The sequence below is a fragment of the Felis catus genome, chromosome A3 (assembly GCF_018350175.1).
Source record: "Felis catus isolate Fca126 chromosome A3, F.catus_Fca126_mat1.0, whole genome shotgun sequence".
Classification (NCBI taxonomy): Eukaryota; Metazoa; Chordata; class Mammalia; order Carnivora; family Felidae; genus Felis; species Felis catus.
The window spans coordinates 110075698-110089774 of NC_058370.1; the positions used below are offsets into that span (position 1 = coordinate 110075698).

Genomic DNA, 14077 nt, shown 5'->3' on the forward strand with positions numbered 1-14077 from the left:
ATGGCGGCCGCCAGGAAGCCTTTGGAGTTCCATGCCAAGCGGCCCTGGGGCGGAGAGGAGGCGGTAGAAGATCCGGACGAGGACAGCGAAGAGGATAACGATGAAGCCGAAAATGGGTTCTCTCTGGAGGAAGTATTACGGCTTGGAGGCACCAAGGTAATGGCCTCGGACTCAGACAAGGGGACAGAGGCGCCCGGGGTGGTCTCGCAAGTGATCCGGCGAGTGGCGTGGGAGGGTGTCCTGAACCCCGATTCCAGCTTCGAAACTGTGTTGTGCCCTTCCTGCACTTCTTTTCTACTGCTCTCTACGAGAGAAGAGTGCTTTAGAATTGAACGTGTTTACGCTATGGCCTTTCTTAGGATATAGGTCACTCATTTTCACTGATGGATAATTGGCACTCCATAAGGTCAGAGAGGACTGACCTTTTTTGGGTCCTGACATCGTGGCATCAGTGTTCTGTACTCCAGTGCGGTTGAACGTTAACTTCTGTCCTCACGGAGTACATGCACGTGTTTACTGTGCGCTCTAGAAGCCTTCTGCGCTCTCGGAATTTACATCCTAATTAAGGAAAAGAAACAGTAACCAACTTTTTTTTTTTTTTTAATTTTTTTTTTAACGTTTATTTCTGAGACAGAGAGAGACAGAGCATGAACGGGGGAGGGTCAGAGAGAGAGGGAGACACAGAATCCGAAACAGGCTCCAGGCTCTGAGCCATCAGCCCAGAGCCTGACGTGGGGCTCGAACTCACGGACCGTGAGATTGTGACCTGGCTGAAGTCGGACGCTTAACCGACTGAGCCACCCAGGCGCCCCAGTAACCAACTTTTGAATGCATAGAACGTCAGATGCTGAGTGGTGCCACGGAGAAAAAGAAAATCAGGAAAGAGGGTAATGAGTGGGAAGGGCGTAACAGTTTCACATGAGGTGATCGGGGAACTCATCACGGAGATGTTTAGGCATAAAACTAGGAAAGAAAGGAGTGAGCCATGCTGCTCTCTGAACAACAAAAATGTCAAGTGTAGCTGAGGCCCAGTGAAGTAAGGAGAGAGTGTAAGAAATGAAGTAAGAAAGGTAAGAATGTAGGCCTGTCCCTGGGTTTGATGGAAAACCTTAAAAGGTTTGGAGCAAATACCTGGCAGAATTTAGCTTATTTTTTTAGTAAATGTTTGAGACTATAGCTTGGGGAGGGGGAGACATGGGGGCAGGAGAAATGCACTTTACAGGGGCAGATTCACAATTTTCCCTGTACTTAATTTTTGAATATATAATATTTCCGATGTTACAAAAAGGTTCTCTTAAAAAGGAGGAGTACACGGTAAAAAGTCGTCTTTCCCGCTTTTATGTCCAGCCATGCAATTTCCTTTCCATTATTTTTATGTGTCTTGGATATCTTCCAAGCAAACACACAACACAGGTTCTTTTTTACACAAAAGATACCATATTGTATAATATTTTGTGTCTCTTTTTTTTCTTGCTGTCTTGAAGATTTTTCCCTATCAGTATATGCAGTTGTGTCACTGGTTTTATTGGTTTTATGCCTGCATAAATCGTTGTTTAATCTGTCTAACCAGCCATTTATTGTGGGTTGTCAACTTTTTGCTATCTTAAATAATGCTTCAGTGAATACCTTGAAAATAAATCCTTTCCCACATTGTAAGTGTTATGTATAACCCAAATTGATAGAAATGGAACTGCTGGATCGAAGGAAGTGTGTCTTGTATTTTGATTTGAAGGTAGCAAATTGCCCTCTGTAGAGGTTGTGCTAGTTTGCATTTCCATCAACCATGTAGGAAAATGCCTGTTCCTCACACTCTCCCCAGCACCAGCTGTCATAATTTTATCTTTGCTCATCTGACACATTAGAAAATCGTGGTGGTTTTAAATCCTGTTTTTCTTTTAACGTTTTATTCATTTTGGGGAGAGAGTGCACACAAGCAGGGTAGAGGCAGAAAGGGAGACAGGATCTGAAGCAGGCTGTATGCTGACAGTACAGATTCATTTGACGTGGGGCTCGAATCCATGAACCGTGAAACCATGACCTGAGCCAAAGCCAGATACCCAACAAACTGAGCCACCCAGGCGCCCCATAATTTGGATTTTTCTTAATGTCAGTAAGGTTGAGCATCCTTTCATATTTTGAAAAAAGTACATTTTTCTCTGTGAACCATTTGTTTATATCCTTTGCAAATCTTTCTTTTTGGTTGTCACTTCCTTAATTGACATGTAGGAACTTTTGTATTAAATATTAAGCCCAATTACTTTGATGTCAGTTGCCATTACTTTTTTCCCCGTATTTGTGTTTTGACTTTTGCATGTTTTCTGTGAATGACAATCATACCCATCTTTGCCTTTAAAGGCCTGCAGTTTATGTCAGATTTGGAAAGATTTTCTCTACTCTGAAATTATTTGAATTACAGTGTGCATCCTCCTATTTATGGTTTTATTTTTCACATAAATCTTTAATTCATCAAGTATTTATTTGGTTGTGGGGTGGGAGCCCAGGCAATACCATGGTAATTGAATTTAATTGCTTTTGAAGATACAGATTTCAAATTAACTTTTGAAACTTACCTAAACTGTTGGATTTGTAATTTAAACTTTCTTATGTTTTAATGCAGCAAGATTACCTTATGCTGGCTACCTTGGATGAAAATGAGGAAGTGGTGGATGGAGGCAAAAAAGGAGCAATTGACGACCTTCAGCAAGGTGAATTAGAAGCATTTATTCAAAATCTTAGTTTGGCCAAGTATGCAAAAGCTTTCTTAGTTGAAGAAGATGAACCAGCTAAAAAAGAGAATGCCAGCAAAAAAGCAAGCGAATCTAAAGTAGATAAAAAAAAGCAAAACGCAGCAGAAAGTGAAAGGACATCACTCGGTAAGGTGAAGAATAAGAAGAGGCCAGAACAGCATTCTGGTGAGAACAACAGTGCCACACCAAAAGTTAAGAAAGATAAACAACAGGACATCTTTGAATTTTGTGAGAGACAGACATTGTTGCTCAAGCCTGGAGGCAAATGGTATGATCTAGAATACAGCAATGAGTATTCTTTGGAACCCCAGCCTCGGGATGTTGTGTCTCAGTACAAAACCTTAGCTCAGAAATTGTATGAGCATGAAATCAACTTATTCAAAAATAAGACAAATAATCAAAAGGGAGCTGCTTCTACCTGGATGAAGGCAATTGTGTCGTCAGGGACGCTAGGTGACAGGATGGCAGCCATGATTCTTCTTATTCAGGATGATGCTATTCACACACTGCAGTTTGTAGAAACTCTTGTGAGCCTTGTTAAAAAGAAGGGTAGCAAACAGCAGTGCCTCATGGCTTTGGATACTTTCAAAGAGTTACTGATTACAGACCTTTTGCCAGACAGTCGGAAACTACGGATTTTCAGCCAGCATCCTTTCAACAAACTGGAACAGTTGTCCAGTGGCAACAAGGACTCAAGAGATAGAAGGCTGATATTATGGTATTTTGAACACCAGCTGAAACATTTAGTGGCTGAATTTGTGCAGGTCTTAGAAACTTTAAGTCATGATTCATTAGTGGCCACTAAAACTCGAGCCCTTGTGGTAGCTCATGAACTTCTCTGCAACAAACCAGAGGAAGAAAAGGCTCTTCTTGTGCAGGTGGTAAATAAACTGGGAGATCCTCAGAACAGAATAGCCACAAAAGCCTCCCATCTGTTAGAGACCTTGCTTTCTAAACATCCAAATATGAAAGGAGTTGTATGTGGCGAAGTAGAAAGACTGCTCTTTCGCTCAAATATCAGCTCCAAAGCACAATATTATGCAATTTGCTTTTTAAATCAAATGGTCCTTTCCCATGAAGAAAGTGAATTAGCTAATAAATTAATTACTCTTTATTTTTGTTTTTTTCGGACTTGTATCAAGAAAAAAGATATTGAATCAAAGATGCTTAGTGCCCTTTTAACAGGAGTAAATAGAGCATACCCTTATGCCCAGACTGGTGATGACAAAGTGAGGGAGCAGGTTGACACGCTCTTTAAAGTGCTACATGTTGTGAATTTTAATACCAGCGTCCAGGCTTTAATGTTGCTTTTTCAAGTAATGAATTCTCAGCAGACAATATCAGATCGATATTATGCAGCACTATATAGGTAAGTACATACCATTAATAACATGATTTAATAATAATGTGATTTAATATACAGCACCTACTGTGCCCTACTTTGGGGAAAAGGACTTAGAAAACTGGATTTTGGGTCCCCCTCCTCAGCAACTTGCTAATCACCGACTTTGAGTAAGTCACTTAATCTTTGTTTCCTTCTTGGAAAACTGTTAAATGTTTTGCATACATTACTTTTTGTTTTAAGAAGTTGTTAAAATTCATAAGAATACCCTCCCCAAAGAGAGCATCCATATCCTACCACCTAATATTTCAACTTTAACATTTTGCTATATTTGTTTTAAATCTTTCAAATATTAAAAAATTAGAACTGCTGGGGCACCTGAGTAGCTCAGTCCGTTAAGTATCCTGCTCTTGGTTTTGGCTCAGGTCATGATCTTGTGGTTCATTGAGATCAAGCCCCATGTCAGGCTCTGTGCTGACAGGGAGGAACCTGCTTGGGATTCTCTCTGCCCCTCCCCAGTTCACATGCATACCCTCTCTGTCTCAAAAATAAACTTTAAAAAATAAAGGAAATTTAAAAAATTAGAACTGCAGTTAAAATTTCCCGCCACTCCCATCCTCAGCCCTATATTTCTTCCCCCTGCCCTTCACACAGCCATTTAGTAATTCATTCAACAGGAATTTTTTTTTTTTTTTTTGAGTGCCATCTATATGCTGGACACTGTTATAAGTGCTCCAGCTATCGCACTGAACAAAATTCCTACCCCTAGAGGTGCTTACGTTTATAATGGGGAAGACAGATGGTACATAAGAAAGTCTGTTAGGGAGGGTTAGGGTTGCATTTTTGGAATTTTTTAGTTATTAGAATTAAGATTTTGTTTACTGAATTTTGCAATTGTCCTGACACCTATTGAGGGATGGTATTTTGAACAGTGTATAAACAAACACTTTGGAACTGTTCAAGTATACCAACAAGCTATATGTTCCTTTTTTTTCTTTTTAGAGAAAAAGTTTGAGTGGGGGAGCAGGGCAGAGAGAAGGAGAGACAGAAACTTAAGGAGGCTCGACACCCAGCACGGAGCCTGACGCATGGCTCAGTCCTGTGACCCTGGGATTAGGACCTGAACTGAAATCAAGAGTTGGACACTTAACCGACTGAGCCATCCAGGCACCCCTATGTTCCTTTCTAATTCATTTTACTAATTTTACATACATGTATTTTATAAGAAATACAATGTGCTAATTAATATTTTGAACTTAAGACCCAGCGCCTGGCTTTGAGTCCCAGCCATTAGTTTGCTGTGTAACTTTGGACAAATTACTTAATCCTCTTTAAAACCCTGTTGGTAAACATGATTGATCCCATTTTACTGTGGCCCAGTTTGTCTGTAAAATGGAAAGGAGTGCACCTCTCCTGTAGGGTTAATTGTTCTAAAACTTCCCAAGGTTACATAGCTAAAAAAATGACAGAACTGGGGCTTTATTGAGTCCGTGTATATGTTAACCCATGTAATCTTCACATGTATGTTGTGTTTAATGCCTCATATACAATAAGTGCTCTGCAAGTGTTGGCTGCTATTGTTATTAATGTTACTCACATGAATTTCTTCCCTTTAACACCTCTCCAGTCTGTGAGGTACAGTGATTTGTGCAAAATCACACAGACATGACAAGGCCAATTGAGATGGCAAATCCTGGACTTTGAGCTCTGGGAATTCATAATGTTGCACGGTACTGACTGCACTGGTAAACTAAAGAAAATCTAAGAGTCCTTTCCATAACTCCTAACAGTCTACAATTTTTTTAAGTAATAAAAACTTCTTTACTTTGGAAAGAGTTCCAAGACTGAAAATGTAGAGTTTTCAGGGTCCTAGGGGTTTTTTTTTTGTAACTTTTGATGGTCACAAGAACCTTTTGGACAACATTTAGAGTCTATTGGAAGATACTTTTCTAATATCCATTTACTATCTCAGTGTTTAACACAAGTCTAATATCTGGGAGTACATTCTTAAATTCTTTAAATTATTGCTTGCCAGGAGCTCTCACAGATGTATCTCCTCAAAGGGCATCTAAGCCTTCTTATAGTATTTTATTTAAGCAGAATTCCCTATAAACAAAAATTCCCTAATATTATTTGAAGGATAAAGGAAACAGGTGATTTCGTTTACAAAAATATGATTTATCAAAAACTTCCAGAGCATGTTCTCTGCCAAGTGGTGGGGACACACCTATCTAAACTCTCAAGTGTTTTAAAAAATGAGTCATAAAACAGATGGAAATACTGACAATTTTAAATGTGCAGAGAGAAAATTGAATATCAAAGATTAGATAATATAGGAGATCTCAGAATATCACCAGAATTACAGAACTGACAAATGGGGAAAACTGGGATGCAGAGCAATATGAAAATGTTTCACAAGATGAAATATTTCCATTTCTAGTATTAACGGGAAAAAGTTAATAGAAGTGCTTAGAATAAGAAGTAATACTGCACATGAGCATATACCAAGGATTGTGTTAATTCTGGATATCCTAATGTCTGAAGCATCTCTAGGATTCAGCAACTAGGATAAAGACAATTTTAAAAGTATCATGTTCGGTTTTCTACTCTACATGTGTGTTTTTCATTAGAAATATGTCGAGACTGCCTCTGGTCCCCAGGTAGGAGGTAGTACTACAAGGATAGGAAGAGCCCTGGTCTAGTCCACTGCTTTCATAAGTCAGTTTTCATTATTTGGTTTTGGATTAGCCTTTCATGTACGGTTTTGTATCCATATAAAAATTAGGCTGTTATCCTAGAGAATGGAGAAACACTTGGAAAAGAAACCCACAAAAAGCCTCTTTCTCCTGTGATAACTCCCGCCCCCCGCCCCCCACACACACATACCCGACACCCCCAAGATCATCATTCTTTCTGTTTTGGTCATTGACTTCCATTTTACCAGAAATGGTCTCTTGCAAAATAAACAGGAAGGTTATCCCTAACTAAGCTGAGGTTAGCAGCTGCCTCTGCTGCTGGTTGTGGAGGTATTTTATGAATAAATATTTGATCTTCTTTTTGTTTTATAGGAAGATGTTGGATCCAGGGTTGATGTTGTGTTCTAAGCAAGCCATGTTTCTTAATCTTGTCTACAAGTCTCTGAAAGCGGACATCGTGTTGCGCAGGGTCAAGGCTTTTGTGAAGAGGTTACTCCAAGTTACTTGCGAACAGATGCCACCATTCATATGTGGAGCTTTATATCTTGTGTCGGAGATCCTTAAAGCAAAACCAGGTTTAAGAAGCCAACTAGATGATCATCCGGTATATTTCACAACTGCTTTTTAAATCGAGTGGGTTCTGAAATATATTGGTATTTTCTTCTTTGCTTCAATAACTTAGTTCTCTGGAACATGAACAAGTGTGAGTCCTGGATTTGGACAGACCTAGATTTTAATCCCAGGTATACAGTTTACTAGGTGGGCATGTTGCTTGATCCCTTTACTCATAATAAACTGTACTAAACTAAAATTATATGAGGTGGTTACAGATAGTTACAGAGCTAGTAGATCTCTTAAACCTGTTTCCTTGGTTGTGAAGTGGACATATCAGCACCTACTTCATAGGGTTATTTATAACATGTCAGAAATTTGAGGGCTGAATGTTTTCATGTAAAAAAAAAACAAAAAAAATCCCCAAAGTCTTCAGGGAATTGTGGCTGAAAACTTAATTCCTTTTACATTTAGGAAAAAGAACATGGAATCCTCTCATCAATTTGATTGATGGAACTTTCATGTTTCACCATTATTGCAATAAGTGGATCTTCTTCAGAACTCCCTCACTTAACTAAATACAGACTTTCAGCTGATTAATGTAGATTTATTAAAACATTGTTTTAGGAGTCTGATGAAGAGAATTTTATTGACATAGGAGATGATGAAGACACAGAACAATTCACTGATGCAGATAAAGAAACAGATACAGTAAAAAAAGCTGAGGTAGAAGAAACTGTGTCTGACGGACCTGTGGGGACAAAAAAATCAGAGTCTGCTTCTTGGGTGCACTTTGATAATTTGAAAGGTGAGTTTCTTAATCTTCAAATTTTTCTCTTGAACTTTTAAACCAGGGAATTGGATTCCCCTTTGATCTTAATAGAAATTAATAGTATACCATTTTAGAAGACCTCAGTATTTCTTTCTTTTTTTTTTTTTTTTTAAATAGAGCTTTTATAACCAGATATATTCAGGAACTTAGAACTAAATGTTTAATACAGTGAATCACTGATCTGTTTATTAATATTATAGATAATAGCACATTTTAAAGTAATTTAGATCTTAAAAAATAAAGCAAATACCTTTTGGAAATGCAGCTTCTTCATTTGAGGCTCTAAAAGAAAAGCACACTAACCTTGGAGATCAAGAAATGGGCCAGATCCATTTCTTCAAACTTGTCATGGGACTCTTAGTCAAATTATTTCATCTCCCCAGATTCAGTTTGCCTGTGAAATATAAAAGAGAAGTATGATAGCAAGCAGGAAAGTTTTTAATTTTTTTTTTCTTTTTTCCCAACGTTTTTATTTATTTTTGGGACAGAGAGAGACAGAGCATGAACGGGGGAGGGGCAGAGAGAGAGGGAGACACAGAATCGGAAACAGGCTCCAGGCTCTGAGCCATCAGCCCAGAGCCTGACGTGGGGCTCGAACTCATGGACCGCGAGATCGTGACCTGGCTGAAGTCGGACGCCTAGCCGACTGCGCCACCCAGGCGCCCCACAAGCAGGAAAGTTTTTAAAAGAATCCATCAGAAAGATGATGAGCATGTACATTGTGAAGTAGAGACATTGTGATCTGTTCTGAAAGTTCTCTTAAATTTTTCATCCTGAGTTTCTGCAAACATGAAGATAATGTAAAACTTGTTTGAAGTGAGAATTATTTCTGCACATAATTTAATAACAAATATTCAGTGCTCTTAAAGTTCTGAAAGAATTTAGATGTATTTCATCATCAGGTTATTTGCCATTTTAACACTAACGACCTAATTGACCCAGATTTGGGTACCTTTTGCTGGCTGGTTTATTCAGTTTGCTATTTCAAGGTAGCAAATGCTATTTTGGGTACCATAACTAATTCCCGTTGGGGCTTAGAATTTTTAATCTAGGTAGATACCTGGCTAACTAAGAATGTTGAAAATTGTAGTTACATTACATATACACATACATATTATAGTTATTGGAGACATTAATGGTGATAGCTTTTAGTGAACTCTTGGGCTGGGAATAAAGCATTTGAGAAATAGTATTTTTTTATTCTCAGGTGGCAAAAAGTTAAAGACCTATGATCCATTCAGTAGAAACCCTCTGTTCTGTGGAGCTGAAAACACAAGTCTCTGGGAACTCAAAAAGGTAAAGTAATTTTAAATTGTCTTTTAATTCAATAGTGCTTTCTATTTGCCCTCATGGATTTAACACTTTGAAGTTTCCATTTTTCTTGTAAATGATAGTGTTTACTTGCTTAGACATTAGTTAATTGGCATAAGGAACCAATTTGAAGTATGTCACCCAGCTGTAATGCTTTATAACTCATACTTCTGTGGCCTCTGCTAAACATTAAATTTACACATTTATTTATTTGTTTGTTTGTTTGAAGTTTATTTAAGAGAGCGTGCATGTGCGCACGGGAGGGGCATAGAGAGGGGAGAGAGAGAATCCCAAGCAGGCTCTGCACTGTCAGCGCAGAGCCCACTGCAGGGCTGAAACTCATGAACTGTGAGATCATGACCTAAGCTGCAATGAAGAGCCGGATGCTTAACCGACTGAGCCATCCAGGCACCCCTAAATTTACGCATTTATACGTTTCTACATTCACATGTAGAAAATCTTAAATAATGCGCATGCAAAATTAATAATAAGTATAACATCTTAATACTAATAAAAGAAATTGTGTTTTTAGCAGGTTATTGCATATAAGGACTCTATATAAAGGGTAAATTTTGCTTCATGCATTAGATCTCCCTGAGAAGTTTTGTGTAGATAGAACTATTTACAAATATAGTTACTTTTTAAATGCATTAGAGAAGGGGCACCTGGGTGGCTCAATCTGTTAAGTGTCCGACTTCAGCTCAGGTCATGATCTCACAGTTTTTGAGTTCAAGCCCCGTGTCCGGCTCTGTGCTGACAGCTCAGAGCCTGGAGTGTGCTTCAGATTATGTTTCCATCTCTCTCTGCCCCTCCCCTGCTCACACACTCTCTCTCTCAAAAATAAATAAACGTTAAAAAAAAGTTTTGTTTAAATAAATGCATTAGAGGAATTAATATATCCAGTAAACTTTCTATGATACCTTTGGTTAAACAAGTGCTTCATTATAGACTCCTGTGTGTCCTTCACACCTTTTCAATGAGTCTGCAAGGTCACAGCTACTTTCATAGTGATACCAAGGCACATTATTTGCCTTTGTAACTGTGTTGACCGTGGTACTGATGATATTAAAATGAATAAAATTGTTTGTGCCTTAGCACACATAGGGACAGTAGCACCATACTGCATTTATGGCCATTATATTCTTCATTACCACTTACTTTCCAAGAAAAACCAAAAAAAGCCAGTATCACATAGGAATGATGAAACAGGAAAAATTAGTGATGATCTTTACCCTAGAGTACATGTCTTTTTATATTCTGTGTGCATATACAGCAAGAATCCATAACATACTTGTGCATACCTAAGTAAGTATGAAGGTTTTCTCGTGTCTTAGGAAAAGTACATGTGTAGTTTGTTGTAAGCTCAACTAGCTGCTTTTTTCATGAAAGACTGGCTGACTGATAAACCGGTTATTCAGATTTGGGTATTTGGGAGACATTTTCTTGAAAGTGAATGAAGTGAATCTCTTATTTCAAGTGAAACAGCTGACAGTATTTATGGTCAATGATAAAATTCAAGCTTTTTTTTTTTTTAATGTTTATTCACTTTTGAGAGAGAGATAGTGCAGGCGGGGAGGGGCAGAGAGAGAAGGCGACACAGAAACCGAAGCAGTTTCCAGGCTCTGAGCTGTCAGCACAGAGCCCAATGTGGGTCTCAAACTCATGAACCGCAAGATCATGACCTAAGCTGAAGTCGGATGCTTAGCTGACTGAGCCAGCCAGGCACCCTTAAGATTCAAGCCTTTAAGCAAAGACTAAAAGTTTAGAAATCTTGTAACCACCACCTTGAACTAGACATTTTCTCAATATGTAAAAACTTTTCTGATAAAATCAGTGGGATACCACCAGTGTAATTTTTGTGATAATGTAACCAGCATTTGGAAGAACTGCATAACTCAATCTGTATTTTCCAAATGACTGATGCACAGTGTTACAAAGTCATGAATAAGAGATCTATTCAAAGTAGACTAATTAATTTTAAGTAGCAAGTACGAAAAGCTGATTGATAATGGTTTCAGATTCCATATTGCAACTAATCTTCAGTTTGGGTGTAGTAGCAAAGAAGAAATCCACAATTATGTGAAAGACTATTAGTTAACCCTCCTGTTTCCAACTATGTATCTGTGTGAAGAAAGACCATTCATATACTTCCAACTAAAAATAACATGGACTACAGAAGCATGTATGCGAATCCACTGTCTTCTATTAAGCCAGCCATTGAGTAGTTTTACAAAACTGTGAAATAATTCTGCTCTTCTAATAGTTACTTATCCTGAAAAACTTACTTTTGGTAAACCCTGTTATTTACATTACTGTATAATAGGCTCATTGTTATTTTAAGTTGACTGTAAACAGTTGTTTAAAAATTTTCTGTTGTGGGGCACCTGGCTGGCTCAGTCAGAAGAGCATGTGACTCTTGATCTCCGGGTCGAGTTTGAGCCCCCCTTTGGCTGTACAGATTATTTAAGTAAATAAAAACTTAAAATTCTTGGGGCGCCTGGGTGGCGCAGTCGGTTAAGCGTCCGACTTCAGCCAGGTCACGATCTCGCGGTCCGTGAGTTCGAGCCCCGCGTCAGGCTCTGGACTGATGGCTCAGAGCCTGGAGCCTGTTTCGGATTCTGTGTCTCCCTCTCTCTCTGCCCCTCCCCCGTTCATGCTCTGTCTCTCTCTGTCCCAAAAATAAATAAATGTTGAAAAAAAAAAATTTAAAAAAACTTAAAATTCTTTTGCCGGTGGCTGGGTGGCTCAGTTGGTTAAGCATCTGACTCTTGGTTTCAGCTCAGGTCATGATCTCACAGTTCCAATCCCGCATCTGACTTTCTATCAAAATTAATAAATAAACTTAAAAAAATGTTTTCTGTTGTAATTTCTAATTAGGTAAATAACAGTAGATATATCCCACTTAAATTAAGGAAGCTCTTGAGGTCCCTGACTTTTAAATGTATAAAGTACTCCTGAGACCAAAATTTTGAGAATCATTCTTCTCTAATGTATTGGCTCAAGTTTCAGTTTTTTGGATTTACTGTAGTAAAAGTTGACTTTGCTCACATTTTTCTTTTTAGCTATCTGAGCATTTTCATCCCTCTGTGGCCCTTTTTGCAAAGACTATCCTTCAGGTAAGTCTAAAATACTACAAAGATAAGAAATAAGAATAAATAATCTCGTTTTAGATAATCAATAATTGGTCATACACTGTTTTCTGTCTACCACATAGAATCATAAACATTTTCTGCTGTTGTAAAGGAGCAGTGGCTTGTCTAATACAGTGCAGCAGATAAGTCTTCCCGCTCTGAGGTGAATGGAAATACAGGATATTAAAAAACGTCAGCCATTATTTAACTACATTCTGGCTTGTCTCCTGAGGAAAGAGTGCCCATTCCTTTCCCATTTGCTGTGTTTGCCACGTCTGTGTTCCTGGTTAATAGTTAGATGACCTATAGTATTAATATCATTGGCCTATTGATAAAGTCAGCAGTGCATCATAAAGTACATATGTGTATATATGAGTGTGTGTGCAATTCTTCAAGTAAAGAGGGATGAGACGGATATTTGAACCATCATTTATGGCATATTTGTGCCTTTGTGCATTGTGTTTTTCCTTTTTTTTTTTTTTCTTATCTGGATGCATCTATATAACTTGAGTTAAGCTCTTAATCCTCCCACCCTGTCCGCCTTTCAGGGAAATCATATTCAGTATTCAGGGGACCCACTCCAGGATTTTACATTAATGAGATTCTTAGATCGATTTGTATACCGAAATCCAAAGGCACATAAAGGCAAAGGTATGCTTCTATTTAATTATTTGGTTTTCAGTGTTGATATTTAATAAATAAAATGAGCATACAACTAGGTTTTACATTGCACTGTCTTGATTTTACATTTCAGAAAACACAGATAGTGTTGTGATGCAGCCAAAAAGAAAACATTTTATGAAGGATGTTCGTAGTCTTGCTGGTAAGCATCAAGCCTGGACAGTTGAAATGAACAAGTCAATAATACATAAGTTGTGTTACTCTTTCCTCCACTTTACCAGAATAAAACTGAGCACCAGAGACATTATCCATCTCTTACTCCCAAAAATGTGTATGCATTCGCGAGTTTACCATGTCTGACTGGCTTTTTCTTTTCTTTTCTTTTCTTTTTTTTTACATTACAGAAAGTTTCAAACATATCCAGAGTAAATACACATATAGTATAATGAACCCCCTATAACTATCACCAGCTTGATCAGTTATCAATATTTTGCCATTTCTGTATCATCTGTAGCTTTATTGGTGATCACCCCCCCCCCACACACACACACACACACATATAACTATCTTTCATAGTTGAATACCATCTTAAGCTCTCTAATATGGGTTCAGCAGAAAACCCACAACTGCTTTTGTCACAAAGCATCATTTCTTTTTAATAGATTTCTCCCCTTTTTTTTAATGTTTATTATTTTGAAAGAGAGTGAGCATGTGCACACGCATGCAAGAGTAGGGGAGGGAAGGGGCAGAGAGAGAATCCCCAAGCAGCAGAGCCCAACGTGGGGCTCTATCCCACAGACTGTGAGATCATGACCTAAGCTGAGATCAAGAGTCAGACGTTTAAC

At 38.3% G+C, this 14077-nt stretch overlaps 2 protein-coding genes across 2 annotated transcripts in view; one reads left to right on the plus strand and one right to left on the minus strand.

The window, feature by feature from the left end:
• CEBPZ (CCAAT enhancer binding protein zeta) overlaps positions 1–14077 on the plus strand; it is a 23861-nt gene continuing 9784 nt past the window's right edge. Inside the window, exons 1-8 of the mRNA XM_045054687.1 lie at positions 1–156; positions 2618–4116; positions 7158–7389; positions 7965–8145; positions 9377–9465; positions 12543–12596; positions 13160–13262; positions 13366–13434. Coding sequence (XP_044910622.1) covers positions 1–156; positions 2618–4116; positions 7158–7389; positions 7965–8145; positions 9377–9465; positions 12543–12596; positions 13160–13262; positions 13366–13434 — 2383 coding nt within the window. The remainder of the gene's footprint in view (positions 157–2617; positions 4117–7157; positions 7390–7964; positions 8146–9376; positions 9466–12542; positions 12597–13159; positions 13263–13365; positions 13435–14077) is intronic.
• CEBPZOS (CEBPZ opposite strand) overlaps positions 7929–14077 on the minus strand; it is a 20250-nt gene continuing 14101 nt past the window's right edge. Inside the window, exons 5-6 of the transcript XR_002155055.3 lie at positions 8473–8563; positions 7929–8088 (exon numbers count right to left, since the gene is read on the minus strand). The gene's annotated coding sequence lies outside the window, so the exon portion shown is untranslated. The remainder of the gene's footprint in view (positions 8089–8472; positions 8564–14077) is intronic.